The sequence below is a fragment of the Pezoporus flaviventris genome, unplaced genomic scaffold (assembly GCF_033815535.1).
Source record: "Pezoporus flaviventris isolate CSIRO_AGI_PZ_B2104156 unplaced genomic scaffold, CSIRO_AGI_Pfla_v1 ptg000029l, whole genome shotgun sequence".
NCBI lineage: Eukaryota > Metazoa > Chordata > Aves > Psittaciformes > Psittacidae > Pezoporus > Pezoporus flaviventris.
In genome coordinates, this window is record NW_026892577.1 from 14,207,473 (window position 1) to 14,225,616 (window position 18,144).

The 18,144-nt window shown below is 41.0% G+C and overlaps 1 protein-coding gene across 2 annotated transcripts; it reads right to left on the reverse strand.

The window, feature by feature from the left end:
- NOC3L (NOC3 like DNA replication regulator) lies at positions 1-17,957 on the reverse strand. 2 transcript variants are annotated; one of them, XM_061459166.1, is made up of 21 exons: positions 17,817-17,957; positions 16,419-16,623; positions 15,820-15,946; positions 14,308-14,465; positions 14,145-14,198; positions 13,394-13,524; positions 12,569-12,730; positions 11,705-11,798; positions 11,320-11,495; positions 10,976-11,104; positions 10,382-10,513; positions 9,928-10,008; positions 9,294-9,394; positions 8,748-8,820; positions 8,608-8,671; positions 8,450-8,521; positions 7,293-7,474; positions 6,936-7,064; positions 6,202-6,299; positions 1,578-1,662; positions 1-521 (listed from the first exon to the last, which is right to left on the reverse strand). In XM_061459166.1, the coding sequence occupies exons 1-21, from the start codon at positions 17,940-17,942 to the stop codon at positions 390-392; spliced, it is 2,511 nt and encodes an 836-aa protein (XP_061315150.1). In that variant the 5' UTR covers positions 17,943-17,957; the 3' UTR covers positions 1-389. The 2 variants fall into 2 exon arrangements, with proteins under 2 accessions (XP_061315150.1, XP_061315151.1); XM_061459167.1 differs by having other exon boundaries at positions 15,820-15,928; positions 16,404-16,623.
- Between the last annotated feature and the right edge of the window lie 187 nt (positions 17,958-18,144).

Consider the following 18,144-nt stretch of genomic DNA (forward strand, 5'->3'; position numbering starts at 1 on the left):
TTATGTTAAAATTGCAAAAATATTTATTAATTTAGCAACACAACCCAGTGATTTCTCAGAAATACATACATATGCCTATATTCTGTTAGAAAAATCTGAAAATATATAAACAAAAATCCTATAATGCATGGCTGCAGACAATTTTAAAATCACCTGGTTTTGTATCTTTTTTAAATTACTGATACGACTGACTGTTCATTCTGGTTCCCAAGTTTTGAGAACATGAGCTCAGTGGTTGGAACTGTGTGAAAAACTGCCGTTACGTATTTTATGTGGTTCTAAATTCACACAATAACCCACTTGAATTCCTTTAATGGTGAGTGGAAATTTCTTCCAGCCAGTCTTTCTCTGTAATTAAGAAGCCAACTGAACATGACTGACAGATATATCTACAACAAGGATGATTCCTTCAAGTGTTTAGCAAAATCCAAGAGCTTTTGAGCAACAGTCCCACTGCGGTGTTGTTGAAGCTGGTTGTTTAGCTCTTCATCTATAAATGAATCCACTTGTGAGAATGTGTCCTGAAAATTACAAAATATTAGTTCCATTACTAAACAAGGCCAGTATGTGTTTTCCATGCATAGCTTAAATTAGCAGTTATGTCCATTATAGCCACCTATGGACAGTATCTTCTTTCTGTTATCTTCCTCTTTGTTTCTGCTACCTAAAGAGCTTGTGCATTTCTTTAATCAAGCACTAAACAAATGTCTCTCCTATCTGCTGTTCTCAGCCTTGTTCTGCCAGAGCTGACAACGTAATACCCCAGCAGGCCAAACACGTCAAGTCATTCTAAAAGGACAGAGTAAGTAGAAATACATTTTCAGAAAGTCCTTCTCTACAATGGAAAAAACCCTGTGCTCTCAAGGCTTTAGCTGACACTACCAAGTTACAAATTGAAGGCACTAACAAGGTTAATAAGTTATAATATTTTCATGAGGAAGAAAGAAAATTAATGATCACTTGTTCAAGGACACACCACTCACTGGACATTTAATGGAGATTGGATCTGGAACACATTCAGTGCTGAGGCTCTAAAAAGTGTTCACCCATTTCTCCTATTTATACATTCACTCTTTGTTCCCTTCAAATTTACACTTTAAAGCTGTAACGTGACACTAATGGGGATAAGTATCCTTCCTCTCAATCAAAGGCTCTGGAAAATCAGCTGTCCTGCCAACTACCCACACTGGGGAAAGAATGCTGGTTCTTTATTACTGCTTTTTGAACAAACATTAGTTCATCATTACAAAAGAGGGACAAGAAATTTGCACTGAACCACTGCAAAGTGCATAAGATAGATGATAGATAGGTAAAGTAACAGCTACCACACTCATCTTGCTACATTAATTGAAGCTATGGGAGGTGGAACTATGCATACAGCTTTTTCTTCCTTCTTTACAGTCAGTGCTATATAATGCCAGTTAAAAAAATAAATACTTGAAACAGAAAGTGCAGAAACCAGAAAGCCAAAAGAAGTGTGCTAATGCCTGGGCACTGCATAGTGAGCCAGCAGACAGATACAAAGCTATATTGGCATACTGTGGTTAAAAAAGGGACACAGAGAGATGAGACAGTACCTTTCTTCTGGGTGTTACTGATGCAACAGGAGGATTAAAGGTCATTCCTCTCATACTGTATGCCTCAAAATGTTCTGTAGCAGGCCTGCAGCAAAAACCACAGCGAAAATAAAATGGTATTAGACACATTTTCAAATAATCTATCACCAAATCAAGAGCAGATTTTCACACACACACACCCCCCATTCACACTATCATGCTTTAAGAGAACTCCTCAGAGTAAGGAGCATCACCTGGAAAAGACTGAAAGTCAACAAGCTGGGAAAGAATACAAGTAAAAGCAAGTAAAATGTGTTTAAATACTGAGTTGGAGGATGGAAGAAAACTGTTCTATTTGCTTGCAAGAGCTCCAAGCAGTCACCGCTTGCCCTGTACAAGCAAGCAACAAAAAAAGTAAAAATAAATAAAATAACATGGATAAATATTATCTAGCTGATCCAATCTGCTCCAATCTCCAACAGTTCCTCACCAAAGGGTTTTATGAAAATCAAGCACCCATGGGAGAAGAGGGAATACTGTCATCACATGGGAAAAGAACCGGTTAAAAGATAGGAAAAGGGACAGGAGATACAATGAATTTTTATCCTATCAAGAAGAACCTATGGATTTCCACAATGTCTGTGCCAGGACATGTGCTTTTCAACACAGTCAAATATTAGCTGGAGGGTATCAAATTATTTGTGGCAGTAAGAATGAGCTGCCTGTAAAGAACTGCAGATAGTCTGTACGAGATGGTCAGTAAAAAGGCAAATGAAATTTAGTATGGAAACAAACAGAAAAGCAATCTCAGCTTCACATAAAAACAACAGGCTCTGAGGTGACCACTGCCACTTAAGGAAAAAGAATAAATAATATATAATAAATGCTTGGAGCAATGTAGAGATACCCCAGCCACGCCAGCCAATGAACCGGCTTCAGTTGGAGCTTGGCTCAGATGCCTCTATACAAATGCCTGTAGCATGGGGAACAAACAAGAGGAATTAGAGATGTGTGCACGTCTATGGGGGTATGATATAACAGGCATCACAGAAACATGGTGGGATGGCTCCTATGACTGCAGTGTTGGAATGGAAGGTTACAGGCTCCTTAGAAAAGACAGGCCTGGCAGGCAGGGAGGGGGAGTTGCCCTTTATGTTAGGGATAGGCTGGAGAGTATGGAACTGTCTGGGGACAGGTGAGCAGTTAACAGAGAGTTTGTGGGTCAGGGTTAAAGGGAATGTAGCTATGGGAGACATTACTGTGGGGATCTGTTACAGACGCCTGATCAAGGAGAACCTGCGGATGAAACACTCCATAGACACACAGGAAAAGCCTCACGCTCGCAGGCCCTTGTTCTCATGGGTGACTTCAACCACCCTGACATCTGTTGGAAGGACGGTACGGCCCGGCACAAGCAATCCAGGAGGTTCCTCGATTGTGTGGAAGACAACTTCCTTCTGCAAGTAATAGAGGAGCCGACAAGGAGAGGTGCCGTGCTTGACCTCGTGCTCACCAACAGGGAAGGGCTGGTTGGAAATGTGACTCTCCAGGGCAGCCTTGGATGCAGCGATCATGAGATGGTCGAATTTGAGATCCTCAGGACAGTGAGAAGAGCGTGCAGCAAGCTCACTGCCCTGGACTTCAAAAGAGCAGACTTTGGCCTCTTCAGGAACCTGCTTAGGAAGGTTCCATGGGATACAGCCCTAGAGGGCAGGGGGCTCCAAAACTCTTGGTTGATATTCAAGGATCACCTGCTGCAAGCTCAGGAGTGTTGCATCCCAACTAGAAGGAAGTGCAGCAGGAGGGCCAGGAGACCTCCTTGGATGGATAAGGAGCTCCTGAGGAAAATTCAATTGAAAAAAGAGGCTTATAAAAGGTGGAAGCAAGGACAGGTGGCATGGGAAGAGTACAGGGATGTTGTCTGGAAAGCTAGGGACCAGGTTAGGAAAGCTAAGGCCCAGTTAGAATTAAACTTAGCTAGAGGCATTAAAGATAAAAGGAAGGGATTCTACAAGTACATAGCAAATAAAAAACAGACTAGGGAGAATGTAGGCCCCTCAGGAAGCTCTCAGGAGAACTGGCTACACAGGATTTGGAGAAGGCTGAGGTTCTGAATGACTTCTTTGCCTCAGTCTTCACTGCAAAGGCTCTGACTGCACCACCCAAGTCTTGGAAGGCAGATGCAGGGACTGTGAGAATGAAGACCTTGCGCCACTGTAGGAGAGGATCTGGTTCGAGACCATCTTAAAAACCTGAACATGCACAAGTCCATGAGACCTGATGAGATCCATCTGTGGGTCATGAAGGAGCTGGTGAATGAAGTTGTGAAGCCGCTGGCCATCAGATTTGAGAAATCATGGCAGTCAGGTGAAGTTCCCGACGACTGGAAAAAGGGAAATATAACCCCCATTTTCAAGAAGGGGAAAATGGATGACCCAGGGAATTACAGACCAGTCAGTCTCACCTCTGTGCCTGGCAAAATCTTGGAGCAGATTCTCCTGGAAGGCATGCTAAGGCACACAAAAATCAACAAGGTGCTTGGTGACAGCCAGCATGGCTTCAATAAAGGGAAATCCTGCCTGACCAATCTGGTGGCCTTCTATGATGGGGCTACAGAACTGATGGACAGGGGTAGAGCAGTTGATGTCATCCACCTGGACTTGTGTAAAGTGTTCGACACTGTCCCACATGGCATCCTTGTCTCTAAATTGGAGAGACATCAACTTGATGGATGGACCACTCGGTGGATAAAGAACTGGCTGGATGGCCGCATGCAAAGAGTTGTGGTCAATGGCTCAATGTCTGGCCAGAGACCAGTAACGAGTGGTGTCCTTCAGGGGTCGGTGTTGGGACCGGTCTTGTTTAACATCCTTGTCTCTGACATGGACAGGGGGATTGAGTGCGCCCTCAGCAAGTTTGCCGATGACACCAAGCTGTGTGGTTCGGTTCATACGCTGGAGGGAAGGAATGGCATCCAGAGGGACCTTGACACGCTTGTGAGGTGGGCTGATGCCAACCTCATGAAGTTTAACCATGCCAAGTGCAAGGTCCTACACCTGGGTTGGAGCAATCCCAGGCACAGCTACAGGTTGGGCAGAGAAGAGATTCAGAGCAGCCCTGCGGAGGACTTAGGGGTGTTGGTTGATGAGAAAATGAACATGAGCAGGCAGTGTGTGCTTGCAGCCCAGAAAGCCAACCGTATCCTGGGCTGCATCAAAAGGAGCGTGACCAGCAGGTCGAAGGAGGTGATCCTGCCCCTCTACTCTGCTCTCCTGAGACCTCACCTGGAGTATTGTGTGCAGTTCTGGTGTCCTCAACATAAAAAGGACATGGAACTGTTGGAACAAGTCCAGAGAAGGGCCATGAGGATGATCAGGGGACTGGAGCACCTCCCGTATGAAGAAGGGCTGAGAAAGTTGGGGCTGTTCAGCCTGGAGAAGAGAAGGCTGCGTGGAGACCTCATAGCAGCCTTCCAGTATCTGAAGGGGGCCTATAGGGATGCTGGAGAGGGACTCTTCATTAGGGACTGTAGTGACAGGACAAGGGGTAATGGGTTAAAACTTAAACAGGGGAAGTTTAGGTTGGATACAGAAGGAAATTCTTTCCTGTTAGGGTGGTGAGGCACTGGAATGGGCTGCCCAGGGAGGTTGTGAATGCTCCATCCCTGGCAGTGTTCAAGACCAGGTTGGATGAGGCCTTGGGTGATATGATTTAGCATAAGATGTCCCTGCCCACAGCAGGGGGGTTGGAACTGGATGATCTTAAGGTCCTTTCCAACCCTAATTATTCTATGATTCTAATCTTCTTGTTATCTTGTTATACTTTCCTGGGATTTGTGATCTTAATGCTATATGGAGCTGAAAAGAAACGAGAACAGAATAGAAAATAGTTACATCAGTGCATATAAATCCACAGATCACCCACATCTCAAATATTGCATCTGAGTCTCTGATTTCCTCATCTTGAAATACTTGAATTGGTAAAAGTTCAGGAAAAAAAGGCAACAAAGATGATGAAAAGTACAAACAGCTCCTGTCTGGATCGCATCTCTTTGGCCAGAAGAGAAGGTAGATGGAGGGCGGCATGGTTTAGTGCGAGGTGTCCCTGCCCATGGGCAGTGGGTTGGAACTAGATGATCTTAAGGTCCTTTCCAACCCTAACTATTCTATGATTCTGTGACAGAGGTCTATGAAGTTATGTGAGGCACAGGAAGAGTGTATTAGAGCAGACTGTTCATTTCACCTCCCAGAGCAAGAACCAGGATGGCTGTTCTTTTGTTTTAACATACGCAGACTTTACGCTGCAACTTGGTTTCCAGTTTACACTGGACAGCCACAGTTCAGTGATCCTGATCCATATGCGCACCAGGGCTGCTACTGAGGAAATGCAGCCATTTTGCTCCCATGGGAAGAAAGAACACTGCACTTCCAGATTTTACCCTGGTCACAGCCTGGAAACAAGGCTTAAAGGAAAAAAAAAAAGGCAGCCAACATTCTGTAGCGGTAGAAGAACAAAGGAAGTGAATTTGAAAAACAAAATCTTTTCATTTTATGGATAATTATTTTTTGGCATTCCTTTAATAAAGTATGAGCAACAGCTTCTTTTCAGGCACTATTTTTAAAAACAGAACTCTCCGATAACTCACCTTTGGCTCAAATCAAGTGAAAGAGCTGCTGAGCCTTCAGTTGGAGCTCCAGCAATAAGGTGAGCTGCAAATTTCTGCACTGTTGGATGATAGTGTCTCTGAAAGGAACAAGAAACTGAGAGATAAGGGATAATGTATTTATCTATGGATACTAGCATTTATTTCCATTTTGGCAAGATGGCAGATTCTGCTTTTGTTTTAGACAGAAAAACTGAGCACTACAAAATCAGTAAGTTTCTGGGGTCAAGTAATTGAGAACACCCAGTCATACATTTATTCACTTAGTATGCCATGCTGTGAATGTAACTCTCCACAGTTAATCTAGTTCCTAGTCCCAGAAGGCAGGAGAAAGGGCAGCAGAAGCCCTCCCCATGCCCCAGACTCTGCACCCTGGCTGGAATGAGAGATCAAGGTGCCAGCTGCTCCCCAGAGAAGGGCTGGAATGCAAAAGAACTTAACGAATTGAAACAGTCTCCAAAGGAGTCTTATTAGGCAATCTGCACTAAGATCCAGTGTGGCGCTATCACAGGGGATGTGTAACATCCCCTTTTGAGCTCAGTCTGACCTTGTTATCACCATGCTGTTCTTTGTTTTTGTACGGAATAGGCTCGTGTGGGCCAGAACTGATTGGTAAGCCTGTAGACCCATGTCTGCTATTTGGGTAAACCATATAAACATTTAGCACCTATTTACTGCTGACCTTTACTTCCCAAATCACTCAGCTACTCACTGACCTGCAATAAATGCAGCTCCCACAGAGCTGTGTTCTGAGCATTGCAATGTTCTGGCTCATCTAGTTCTGGAAGATAAACTCCACTGCCTTGAGATTCATTGTCCAGTAAGAGGTCCATCCTTGGGAAAGTCTACAACAGAAAAACAAAAGGACTAAGTTGCTTACATTACATCCAATTCTAAGACGGTTAAGTCAAGTTCAGGGCTCACTCAATGTCATTCTGTATCAGGAATATTTAAGGATCCTCAGCTTTCATCATTTGTGCTTAAAAGCTTCAAAATATTCTGCATAAGATCAGTGTCAAAAAATCCAACACCCTTTAACTGGTAAGGTAAAAGTTCCAACAAGTAAAACTTACTTGCATTAATACCCTGTTTGTTGCCAAGATCCCAACGCTGGAATTTGGAAGTACATGAAGAGCAAGTGTGGAGAGTCGCTTTAGGAAAGCAAGAGCTCGCTGCTGGGAAACTTGCTTTCTCCGCTTGGCAAACATGACATCCAGGCACTGGAGCACAATCCCTATGTCATCATTGGTACCACCTAAAAAAAGGATTTCATACAAAGTAACCATTTTGAGGACTGTGTAGCTAAATACTCTGTCATTGACTGTACACTGAAACCTGAAAAACAGCATGAAAGCTAAGGGGTTGAAACACATCACTAATGTGATACAGACATAAGCATCCATCCTTTTTTGGCAAAAATAGTCCAGCTTTGAAGAGAACAAGTATATCACTGTTTCTGTGCTCCTTTCTAAGAAAATACTTGTTCCATCAAAAATGTCTAAACTTTAGAAGCAGTTAGTGTTTTAATCCTAAGTGCATTCATGAGATCATCTTCTATAAATTGTTAAATGGTACAAAAGTTTACTCTTTTACCCATCCAGACTTGTAGAATGCTTTTTATCAATCTTTCCTCTCAGTGAATACACATTTATGAAGTTAATGAAAATAATGTTAATCTCAAACTGTGTAAGTATCTTTTTTCATTAACTATTTGGCTTCTCAGAATTATTAGAAGATTTAGATTTGAAAATTCAAACATCAGAATTATAAACATCAGAAATATAAACGAGATATTTTAGAAAACTGATGTGAAATTGAAATTATTCTTTAAAATACGTTAAGAAAAAATAGAGATTGTTTTCTGTTAGGGAAAGAGTTTGAGAAAAAAAGAGAATTTTTTTAATTGCTGTTGAAAGAAACAATTATAAGGGAGTCAAACAACTTAAAACTGCAGACAGGATAAATGCTTATCTAAGACCACATATGTGGCATTCCCTAATGAAATAATTAGAACCTGTTACATACATTGCAATAACACTTATAGTATTTGTACTGCAGTGGTGCATAGTGCAATTTGAGAAAGAAATAGATTAAAGCAGACAGTAACATTTTCAGAAGGTAGGTATCTTAAAACAACTGTAGTTTATTAACGTTGCATTAAGGCTATGATATCAAACAAACAGAATAAACATTATCTAGGTACACACTGAAAATAAGAATCTGAAGTTACCTGCATGTAGGCTGAACAGTGTCTTGTAAAGATGTGTGTAGAATTTCATTGGATCGATGTTAAGAACATCACCTATTAACATAATCCCAAGTAAATACATTTACTCCATTAATTATCAGACATTATTAAATAAAAGTTTGTTTCCCGAGATCTCTTACCTTGACCAGAGAGTATATGAAAAGCACTGAGAATGCAATGAAGACTCTCACGATAGCTTAAACTCTAGGAATACAAAACTGAGTAAGTACCCTAAGAACATAATTTCAAGAAATCTGGAATAAAAGCAAGCTCAACTTACCCCAGATGCAATAAGCGAATGAAGGACAATCAACAGGTCATCAAAAAATTCCACATTTATCAGATGAGCAAACCTTGAATAAAAGAAAATTTTACTTTTAAGCTATAGACATTATCTGCAAACTCAGTTCAAAGTATTCTGGATTGCCAAAATCCACAGCTTAAAAGCAAAGCTAAATTAAATGCTTAACACCTATTATCTTAACATAGATGGATGATTCAGTGCCCAAGTGCTAATCACAGCTTCCCTACAGCATTAGAGACATGCTTGTATTCTTCAGGAAGTAATCAGACAAAATAATAGAATCATGTCACATCCTGTTGGGTTTGCATCACATCGATTCTATCATGGTGAATTCAACATCATTAACATTGAAATGGGCTTAGAAGTAAAGTGAAAACTTCAGCAGAGAAACAGAAGAATTTCAACACATTTGTCAGGGACCATCTTTTGTCACTGCTTATAAATCCCTTTCAAAATCAAAAATCTCTTTGGTGCCTCATGTCTTTTCTAATGCACACAAAAGAAGGTGGGCTCGGTTCTTACTTTGCAAGACCTTCCAGCACAGCTGGCAAAAGTGGAGACTTCTGAGCTTTCTTCAAGATTCTAAAGTAAGTTACAAACACAATATTCAGGGTCTCTGTATGCTGGAGAAAGAAAACAAAATCAAATAAATATTTGATAAGCATGTAAACCAGATATTTCTACTTCACTTAAACTCAACTGAAAATGCTTCGCTGTCTGAGCCTGCACTCAGGCCTTCCAAACCAGTCCTGGCACTGCCATATCTGCTCTTGTCATGCTGAAAAGCTGAAGTCCTGCTCTCCTGCCCCCTACTTTCTCCCCTCACACTGTCTTAGTTAAACAGCCTCTCTTCCCCCTTGTCCATGCTAGTCACACTCCTTTGCCTAAAGGACACTCTGAGAGACTGACAACAGCCATTTCATAGTGTCACATGGAACATGGCACCTGGAGGACATACATCAATGGATTCAATTGCTTTTTTTCTTTTTTGCAGAGCATGGAAAGAAATAGGAGTAGGTAAACTGAGAGAGGCAAAATGTTTGTAAGCTGTCACCACTACCTAGAGGTGTGGAATGCTGGCTGGGATGGAGGGGAGACACTTGGTTACTTGGCTGCTACTTTGCGAAAACAGGAAAATAATTTCTAAACTATTTACCAGCTTGAGTTTTTTTTCTTTACTTTCTGATGCTTCTGCTTCCAAGAGTTCTCGTTCCAGCTTCTCTTCTGCTTTCTTCCACTGAAAACATACAATTGATTTTAAGACAACAGATTACACATGTCCAACCAGCCTGAATATCCAGGTTCCAAAGATACCCAGAGAAAAAATCTTTCATGCTTGGTGAGTTCCTTAAGTCACACTGTGATGCTACAGGGTAACCAGCTAAGATGTATTCCTTCCTATCTGAAGCAACTAATCAAAGGTATTATCAACACCAGAAAGAGAAAAAATTAGGAAGATAATTAAATTCCTTTTACAACCTCATAAATGTTCAATGCAAAGACTAATCACTGATGCTGACAGATAACACTGGCAACAGAAGCGCAATTATTGCTGAACAAATTGCTACGTAAAGTCAATGCCACAGAGCATGAGAAAGGACAGGTCATACCTTTCTTTGCATTCTTGAAAGATTTTTCCTTTTCTCTTTGTAAGTCATGAACTTTTTCTTTGGTGCAATGTCTTCAGAATCTTTTTGTAATTCTACTTCCTTAATTCTTAAGTGAAGAAATACTTTTAGCACCTATTGTAAAATAAAATAAATACAATGAAAGGTGATCCACAACAGAGGAATGGAGGGTAAGAAACCCTTAGTTCCATTCCAGCTAGTGGGCTCTGCTAGTCAAAGGTTCTTCTGTTTACTTCCATCCTGTTCCTTTATACCTATATATCTCATCTCTGCATCCAGTCCGTTCCCCAGCACTGTCCATTTCTACCCATTCCTCCACTTGCCTCTTTCACTTCAGGTCTCCCTGCCTGACTTAACCCATATCTCTATAGGGATCTGATCTCCCAGTCTCCTTCCCCTACCCCATATATCTTTTACTAATCCTCTGTCTCAGCCCACTCCTAACTCCTGGCTGTGCTGTGATCAAGTGAGGAAATCCTGCTTGTCTGTAGCCAGCAGCTGCACTAACTTTAACTTTCAGATTTTTTTAAACCATTGACAGAAGAAAATTCTGTAGTATAACAGAAAGACTCTTACCTCAGGTCTGACATCATAATTTCTACCTTTCACAAGGCCAGAAATTACTTTAACTACACCAAGTGAAGCATAGCCCAACTTGTCTTGTTTAAAGAGCTTCTTAACTGCCTCACAGCACAGTTCAGAAATCTGAAAAGTGAATTCAAAGAAATTCTTCTGTAAATCCAAGTCCATGACAACAGCTCACTGCTAATGGTGATGGTATTTACTAACTAGAAAGTGGATACAGCCTTTAAAATAGCAAAAGATATGCCCACAAGATCTGGATATTGTGGATAAAGCTCAGAAATAGATTATTTTTCATCCAAGACAAGAACTGTTCCCCTAATCAGAAAATCACTTACCATTTTTGATGCATCATTCATGAGCGGAACAACCAGAACAATAATGTTATTATGGAAGTTAAAGTGGGGTAGGGCCACAAGCAGCTCACACAGACACTTCACTGCTATTTCTGCCAGACCTTTATATGCTTTTAATGAGATGACATTACTTTTCTTCAACTTCCTTTGTTTCCAATCTGCACAAAATATTTTTAGTGATTACTGTTGAGAATGGAGGGGAGAATCTAAGTATTTACATTTTTAGTTATTGCAGGCATTCTCCTGCATAGTTCATGAAAGTAATACTTCAAAGACAAGGCAGCATTCAATCAGAGGAGGTAAACTGTGATGCCATGAACAACTTTATATTTACTACCAAAAAAAGAATGGGAAGTGCTGACTGTACCTTTAATTGTTTGTTCCAGATTTTCTAAGTAAAATTTATACTGGCTTACAAGGCCTTCTTCAAATTCTCTCAGTTTCTGAGTTTCTTTTTTAACCTGTAAACATAATACAAATTAGATTTTATTCAGAGATCTAAATCCTGAAATTTTCCAGTGGCAAAAAACAAAACAGATTTTAAAACAATTCTCAGATATCTAAGTAGTAATTTTTTTTTTGGACAACATTCCTAGAAATATATTAAAAGTACATTATTTCTACACATTTCTATACACATTCTTGTGCTCAGAGGGCCTTTTCCAACTAGGCCTATTTCATTTATGAAGACTGAAGTACAATTTTCAACTAGATGTTATTTTAAAGCCTCTAAACTGCACTACCTACATTCAAGAAACCTTCTGATGAACTGGTTAAAAACAAGCTCCAGAAAACAAGTTACTCTGCATTTCTGCAGCAAATTACTGAGCATACTTCAAAGAAATCTGTGCCACTTGGGTAACAATGATGCCGAATTTGCTTTCTTTATAGTTCCCTTCAGTGTGATGCAAACCACCATCTTATTCCAAGGTGCACGGTTTGGTATACTACCTTCATCACAGGTTTGGTATACTACTTTCATATACCATTTTTTCCCTCTATTATCACTAGCACGTTACCTACTTACTGAAGGAAGTACATAAGAATAGAAGGTTCAGAAAAAAAACCTCTGCTCCTAGAAGTGTCACATTTTCCAAATTTCCACAAGTAATTATTTGTCACCCTTCGCTCAAGACTTAAATTCATATTAACCAAATCAGTATTGGTATTTGGCATAACTAAAAAAATCTGAACTACTTATAATACTCTAGGAAGAAATCTGGTATTTCACCTTGGTAGCCTTTTCTGCTTCAGTCAGAGGCCGGATTTTGTAAGAAGGTGCAATATCTTTGAATACCTCCATCAAAGAAACCATGACCAGCTTCCGAACAATCACAGCCACATTAGGATCCTGCTCCATCAACATGGCACGCAGCTCCTTCAACTTCTTAATCTGATTAACACAGGAGGCAAAGCCAGCTGAAGATCACTCACAAACCAATGTACAAACACAATGTACATTTAGCAAAAGCGTGCCACAAGAAATGTGTTTCAAGTTTTGAATACTTGGAAGAGACAGCTAGTAACTCAGCAGTCACTCAAGACTCAGCACTACATAATGAGGCAATAAATGCTAGGAATACCAATGAAATTTTTATCTTAGTAATGTTCAAACTATACTTGCATAGAATTATAGAAAATAATTAGCATATCCTGAAGCACTGAGAACTACCAGATACCACCCTGAAATCAGAGTTTAAATAAGGGTCAAGCCTAAGGATCAAGGTAGTTTGGCTGGGAAATACCAAAGACAGCATTATTCATAACACTACAAGTATTCAGAGGGACAAATTACTCCTGAGCAGAGCACACACAAAATCACTTGGATTCTTACCCAATTCAAATCCTTTATACCAGTCAGAGTTGGTATAAATATTCAAATCCTTTATACCATAGTAGAAGTTTCACTGCCCCCCCCCCCCAAGAAGTGATACAATACTGACCTTTTTCCTTATTCTACAAATGTATTTTTCTGCTTTTATTATTATTTGGTCACTTCAGGCCTTTATTGACTTATTGCACACACAGAGATGAATGTCAAGCAGATGCTACCTACACTGTTATCTGGATCAGACAGAATGGCAGATGCTAAGGCAGCTATGTGCATCTTCCTTTCCTGCAGCTTTTGTCTCCTTTGAGCAGCCATTTCTTCAGGAGTGAGAACAGGCAGGGGTTCTTCATTAAAGTCTAGCACAAGATGCGAGAGATGAAAAAGAGGGTTACTAGAGAAGCAGCTTAACAAACATCATATTGCAAACTACAGTTTCAGATACCAGATTTCAGATGGGGACTGCGATAACCTCACACAAAGGTTAATACATGCAGTTCCACAGTAAAGGTGGAGATTAATTTTTGGTCCACTCCAAAATCTTATGCTTACAAAAAAGAAATGGACCAAATGTTTTTTAATCTGCAAATGGTATTCCCTAAGTATAGCAGGAACATATAATATATGACCCCAACTATGCCAAGAAACTACAGTGCTCTGCAATTTGAAGCAAATTATTCAGCATTCACTTCTTTTTTAAAAAAACACAATTGTTTTATTTGTGTTTTCCGAGTATTATTTTGCTGTACATCCTACCTCAACTTTAGATTATATTTAGAAACTAATGAAAAGAAAACAAGCTCTTAAACACTGTTGTGCTTTGGGGGCAACATGGTAATGAACACGTTCAAAAACACTCTTAACAAAATACATTTAAATTACAAACTTCCTTAGGGAACAGCAAAATACTCTTTAGATATGTCAGTGATTTGGAAAAACAAACAAAAAAACCCAAAAAGCAAACATGATATTTTATTACCCTCTGCATCTTCCATTTCTGCATCCTCTTCTTCATCCTGTGCATCACTGAGAACTGTAAAAACAGAGTGTCTAGTGACAAGCATGTAATTAACACCGGAATTTTAAAAGACTAAATTATTTACACCTGGGCTAGTATACCAATTCCAGAATCTGTGTCTTACCTAGCTTTTCCACAGTTTGGGGAATAATGCCACCCTTATCTTTGATTGGAAGCAGATGGATGAGTTCTTTTTCTGGCTCAGTTTGCATACGTCTTGGCACCTTTTCATATTTTTCAATCACACTTTCATGCTTTCGTTTTTTGATGTGAACAAGTTCACTGAAAAATATAAGGCAAACTAAATGAATTAGCTAGCTAATTAGACAAGAACCATGCATGACAGAACACTAGCTGGATTAAGTGTCCACACTTAATGGCTGATCTTATAAAATGGAATGTTTGAGTGTGTTCACCACCGACAGCACCAGTCAGCATTCAATCAAACTGTGTTAATGTGTATCTGCATAGCATGTTTGAATTCAGGATAATATAATGTTTCCTATCTCCTTTTTACAGGAAACTAAATATGAAATGAAGAAAGACAAAATGAGATTTAGTTAATTCGGCAGGTCAGCCACCTTTGTGAATTTTGAAATACTGGCAAATGAGTGCAAACACACACATGTAAGTGCTTGCACTGATTTTTGAATTCACAAAAAAAAATTAAATGGTGCAACTGTCTGTAGTGCAGGCATGCTGTGATGTGTGTTGTCTGTTTATCTTATTAAAAAACTAAAAGCCAGGGATGAATAATCACATCAATTTCTTTTGAAACTAGACTAAATTATTAATTAGTAACTATAATCAGCATTAACAAACTAATTTGTATTTGAATTAGAAAAAAAAAAAGTAGAAGAAATGTGCTCTCTTCAACAGTCAAAAATGCTTTTGCTCATTTCAAAATTTAGCCTGAAACAACCACTTCAGAACTGAAGAAAACTGAAGTTTACAAAGAAAATTAAAACCAGCCTCCTGTAGCGAGGCATACTGAGTCTTTTCACATTTATCAAAAAAGGCAAGGTAGGATTTTCAAACAATCATGTAACCAGACTACTCTGTACAAGCATATTTGTAAAGACTTACAATTCTACAACTAGAAGCACTACCCTTTTATGTACTTCATTGTGAACTCTACCTAATACCTTGCTCCAGAAAACTGGTAAGGAATTTTTTGTATGAATGCCTTGGTGTTGCATGTGTTTTTTTCAAAAATTTGGTTTTTGTTTTTTTTTTTTTTTTTTTTACAGCAATCTCTGATGCAATATAGAAAGTATACGGCCCCGAAGCCCAGGGAATGTCCACATACTTGAGGGAGGGAAGGGGCGGATATGTACATGGATCAAAGCATTTCCTTCAGTTTGAGAAACGCTACTCATCTCAAAGCCAGAGACCTCATGGGAAGGAACACTGTCTAGAAACAGTATCCTGAAGGTCAGGCAAAGCAGGTGAATGCACTGATACACATCAATACATTAATAGCATATGTACTGACAGATTAAGGAAACACTGAACTGGAACTACAAAGAAAAACAGACTGAAAGTGACCTCCTGATATATGTATTATATTACATATTAATTAGATATTAACCACACAAAGCTAAGTACAAAAACTAGACATCACAACAACACTCACTTAGAAGAAAGATCTCTGGTTAAAAAGGATGCTTTTAGAGCCAAATCCTCCATTAATTTTAAGTCATCTTCATCCATCATGTCCAGTGGAAGAGCATCTTCTTCCTCCTCTTCTTCCCGTTTTTCAGCTATTTTACAAGATGATGTAACCAGATTAAGATCCTGTATGTATATTCAGACTTGAAAGCCTAACCCTGCCTACACTTGTGAGACCATTTTACACCTTACTTCAACCTGGAGCTCATCAACGTTCACGCATGTATTCTGTGTTACCCCAGAAAACTGTCCCTTTATTATGACATCCAATAATTACTCCAATAATTCTGAATTATTTCCAACAATTGTGAAATCCAATAATTGTGACAGCAAACACATTTCTACTGTCAGATCTTGTTGCCTGAATGGCAACAATATTTTCGTAACTATCTCCTTCTTCCCTTTAAACAAAACCAGCAATTATTTGTACGCAGAAACTGAAACTTTGTTGTTTCAAAGCTGATGAAACAACATGATGCTGTTGAAGTTGGGTAAGGTTTGTAAAGGTATTTAATAACTCTTATAAACCTTTTCACTTATAAAAATAACTGAGCAAACACTTACCTTGACTTTTCCTGCATTCTTCCAATGGAAAAGGTTTTTTAGAGATAGCATCTCTGACAGCCTCCCTTAGCTTCTTTTGTTCTTTTCGGTACTTCTTAGCAGCACTCTGCTGCTTGTACTGTTTATTCTTTAATTTGTTGTCAAGTTTGATTTTACTAGTTCTCAGTAACTTGCGAAAGCTGGGAACTCGTTTTTTGTTTTTTCTCTAGGAAACAAACAGAAAACTACAAGTAACTGAAATGTTCATGGCCTTTGTGAAATTTATTTCACTGTTTCAGATCTCAGGAAGTTCACGTTTCTATCAGGGCTGAACACTATGTTTCTTCCAAACAGGACCAGTCAGTTCCCAATTTACCTAACCATGTTACATTTTTGAGAAGAGGTACTGCAAAATCATGTTCGACAACTTTTTTATTAACCCCTATGTCCACCACTTTTAGACACATGAACACTCAAAACAGATTGTCAGGGCACTGTTCTTCGCTCTGTGCTCCCCCTGTCTCCTCTCTTCAGGATGCTGATCTTCCCCAACACGCTATAAAGTACGAAGTACAAAACCACAGCCTAAGAGAAATGTCCTCTTCCCATGCTGAGCCTTGGCTCTCTCCTGCTCCTAAGTCTCCTTGACCAGTAGCTGCATGGAGAAGATGAGGCTGCCCTATCGCAAGGCTCAGAACAATCAATACGGGTACCCTGTGCCAAAACTGCAAAACACACCTAAGGGTGTTCAGGATGTAAAAGGACGCAGCACAGCTCTGCAGGGGGCATGGAAGAGAAGAACTGGCAGGGGGAGATACGTCCCTTTAGTAAGAGGACAAGTGGCTGGACCAGTGTGGGGCTCCTCGAATGTGGAATTTTTATCACTTCACCCTTACCTTCCCTTTTTAGTTTTGACTACTGGAAAAGGGCTGAAGAGACAGAAGCAGCTCTAACACTTGTCCCATGCCATACACACAACACTGAGCTACAATAGCTATAGCCAGCAATGCCCCTGCTCAGAAGCCACGTCGAGGCGGGGGGCGCTGCTTTCCTCTCGCGGCGCCACCTCACAGCCCGAGAGCATGCGGGCCGGGAATGGGGCTGCGGGGGGGGGCTGCTGCCCGCTCTAGGTAGGTAGCTCGCATTTACCGTCCTCCCGCCCGCACCCGGAGTTTTGAGGCTTCCTACAGCTCCAGAGCCGCAGAAGCACCGGACAAGCTGCCTGGTCCGGGTGGAGGCGGAGCCAGCACAGGGAAACAACCCTCTCTCTAGGAGCCCGTGGCAGAGGCCCAGAGGCCGCCCTCCGCACGGGCTGAGGCGCCAGGCCCCGCCATGTGGACCCCGACAGGCGCGGCCCGTGGCAGCGGGAGGCCCGAGCACCGCTCCCTCCACCCGCCGCCTCCCACCACAGCGTCCTACCGGTTTCATGGCGCCGCCTCCGAACGCGTGCACCGCTGGCGACCGGCAGCGGAAACGGCGGGGCGGGTCGGAGCTCAGCCCAGCCCGCCCGCGGCCACAGCGGCCCCTGGCGGCGGCGGCGGCCATGCCCGGCTCCGTGGGCAGCAGCCATTGCTGAGGGAAAGAAGGGCGGAGAGAGGGACACCCGCTCCACTTCATAAATAAATACAGCTGTTATTTTAATGCTCTAATCTCTGCCCGGCACCGAAACACTGCCTCCGGGAGCACAGTATCCCGCGCTCCCTAGCCTCACAGAGGGCAAAGCTTACCTCAGGGCGTGCTGCACTGC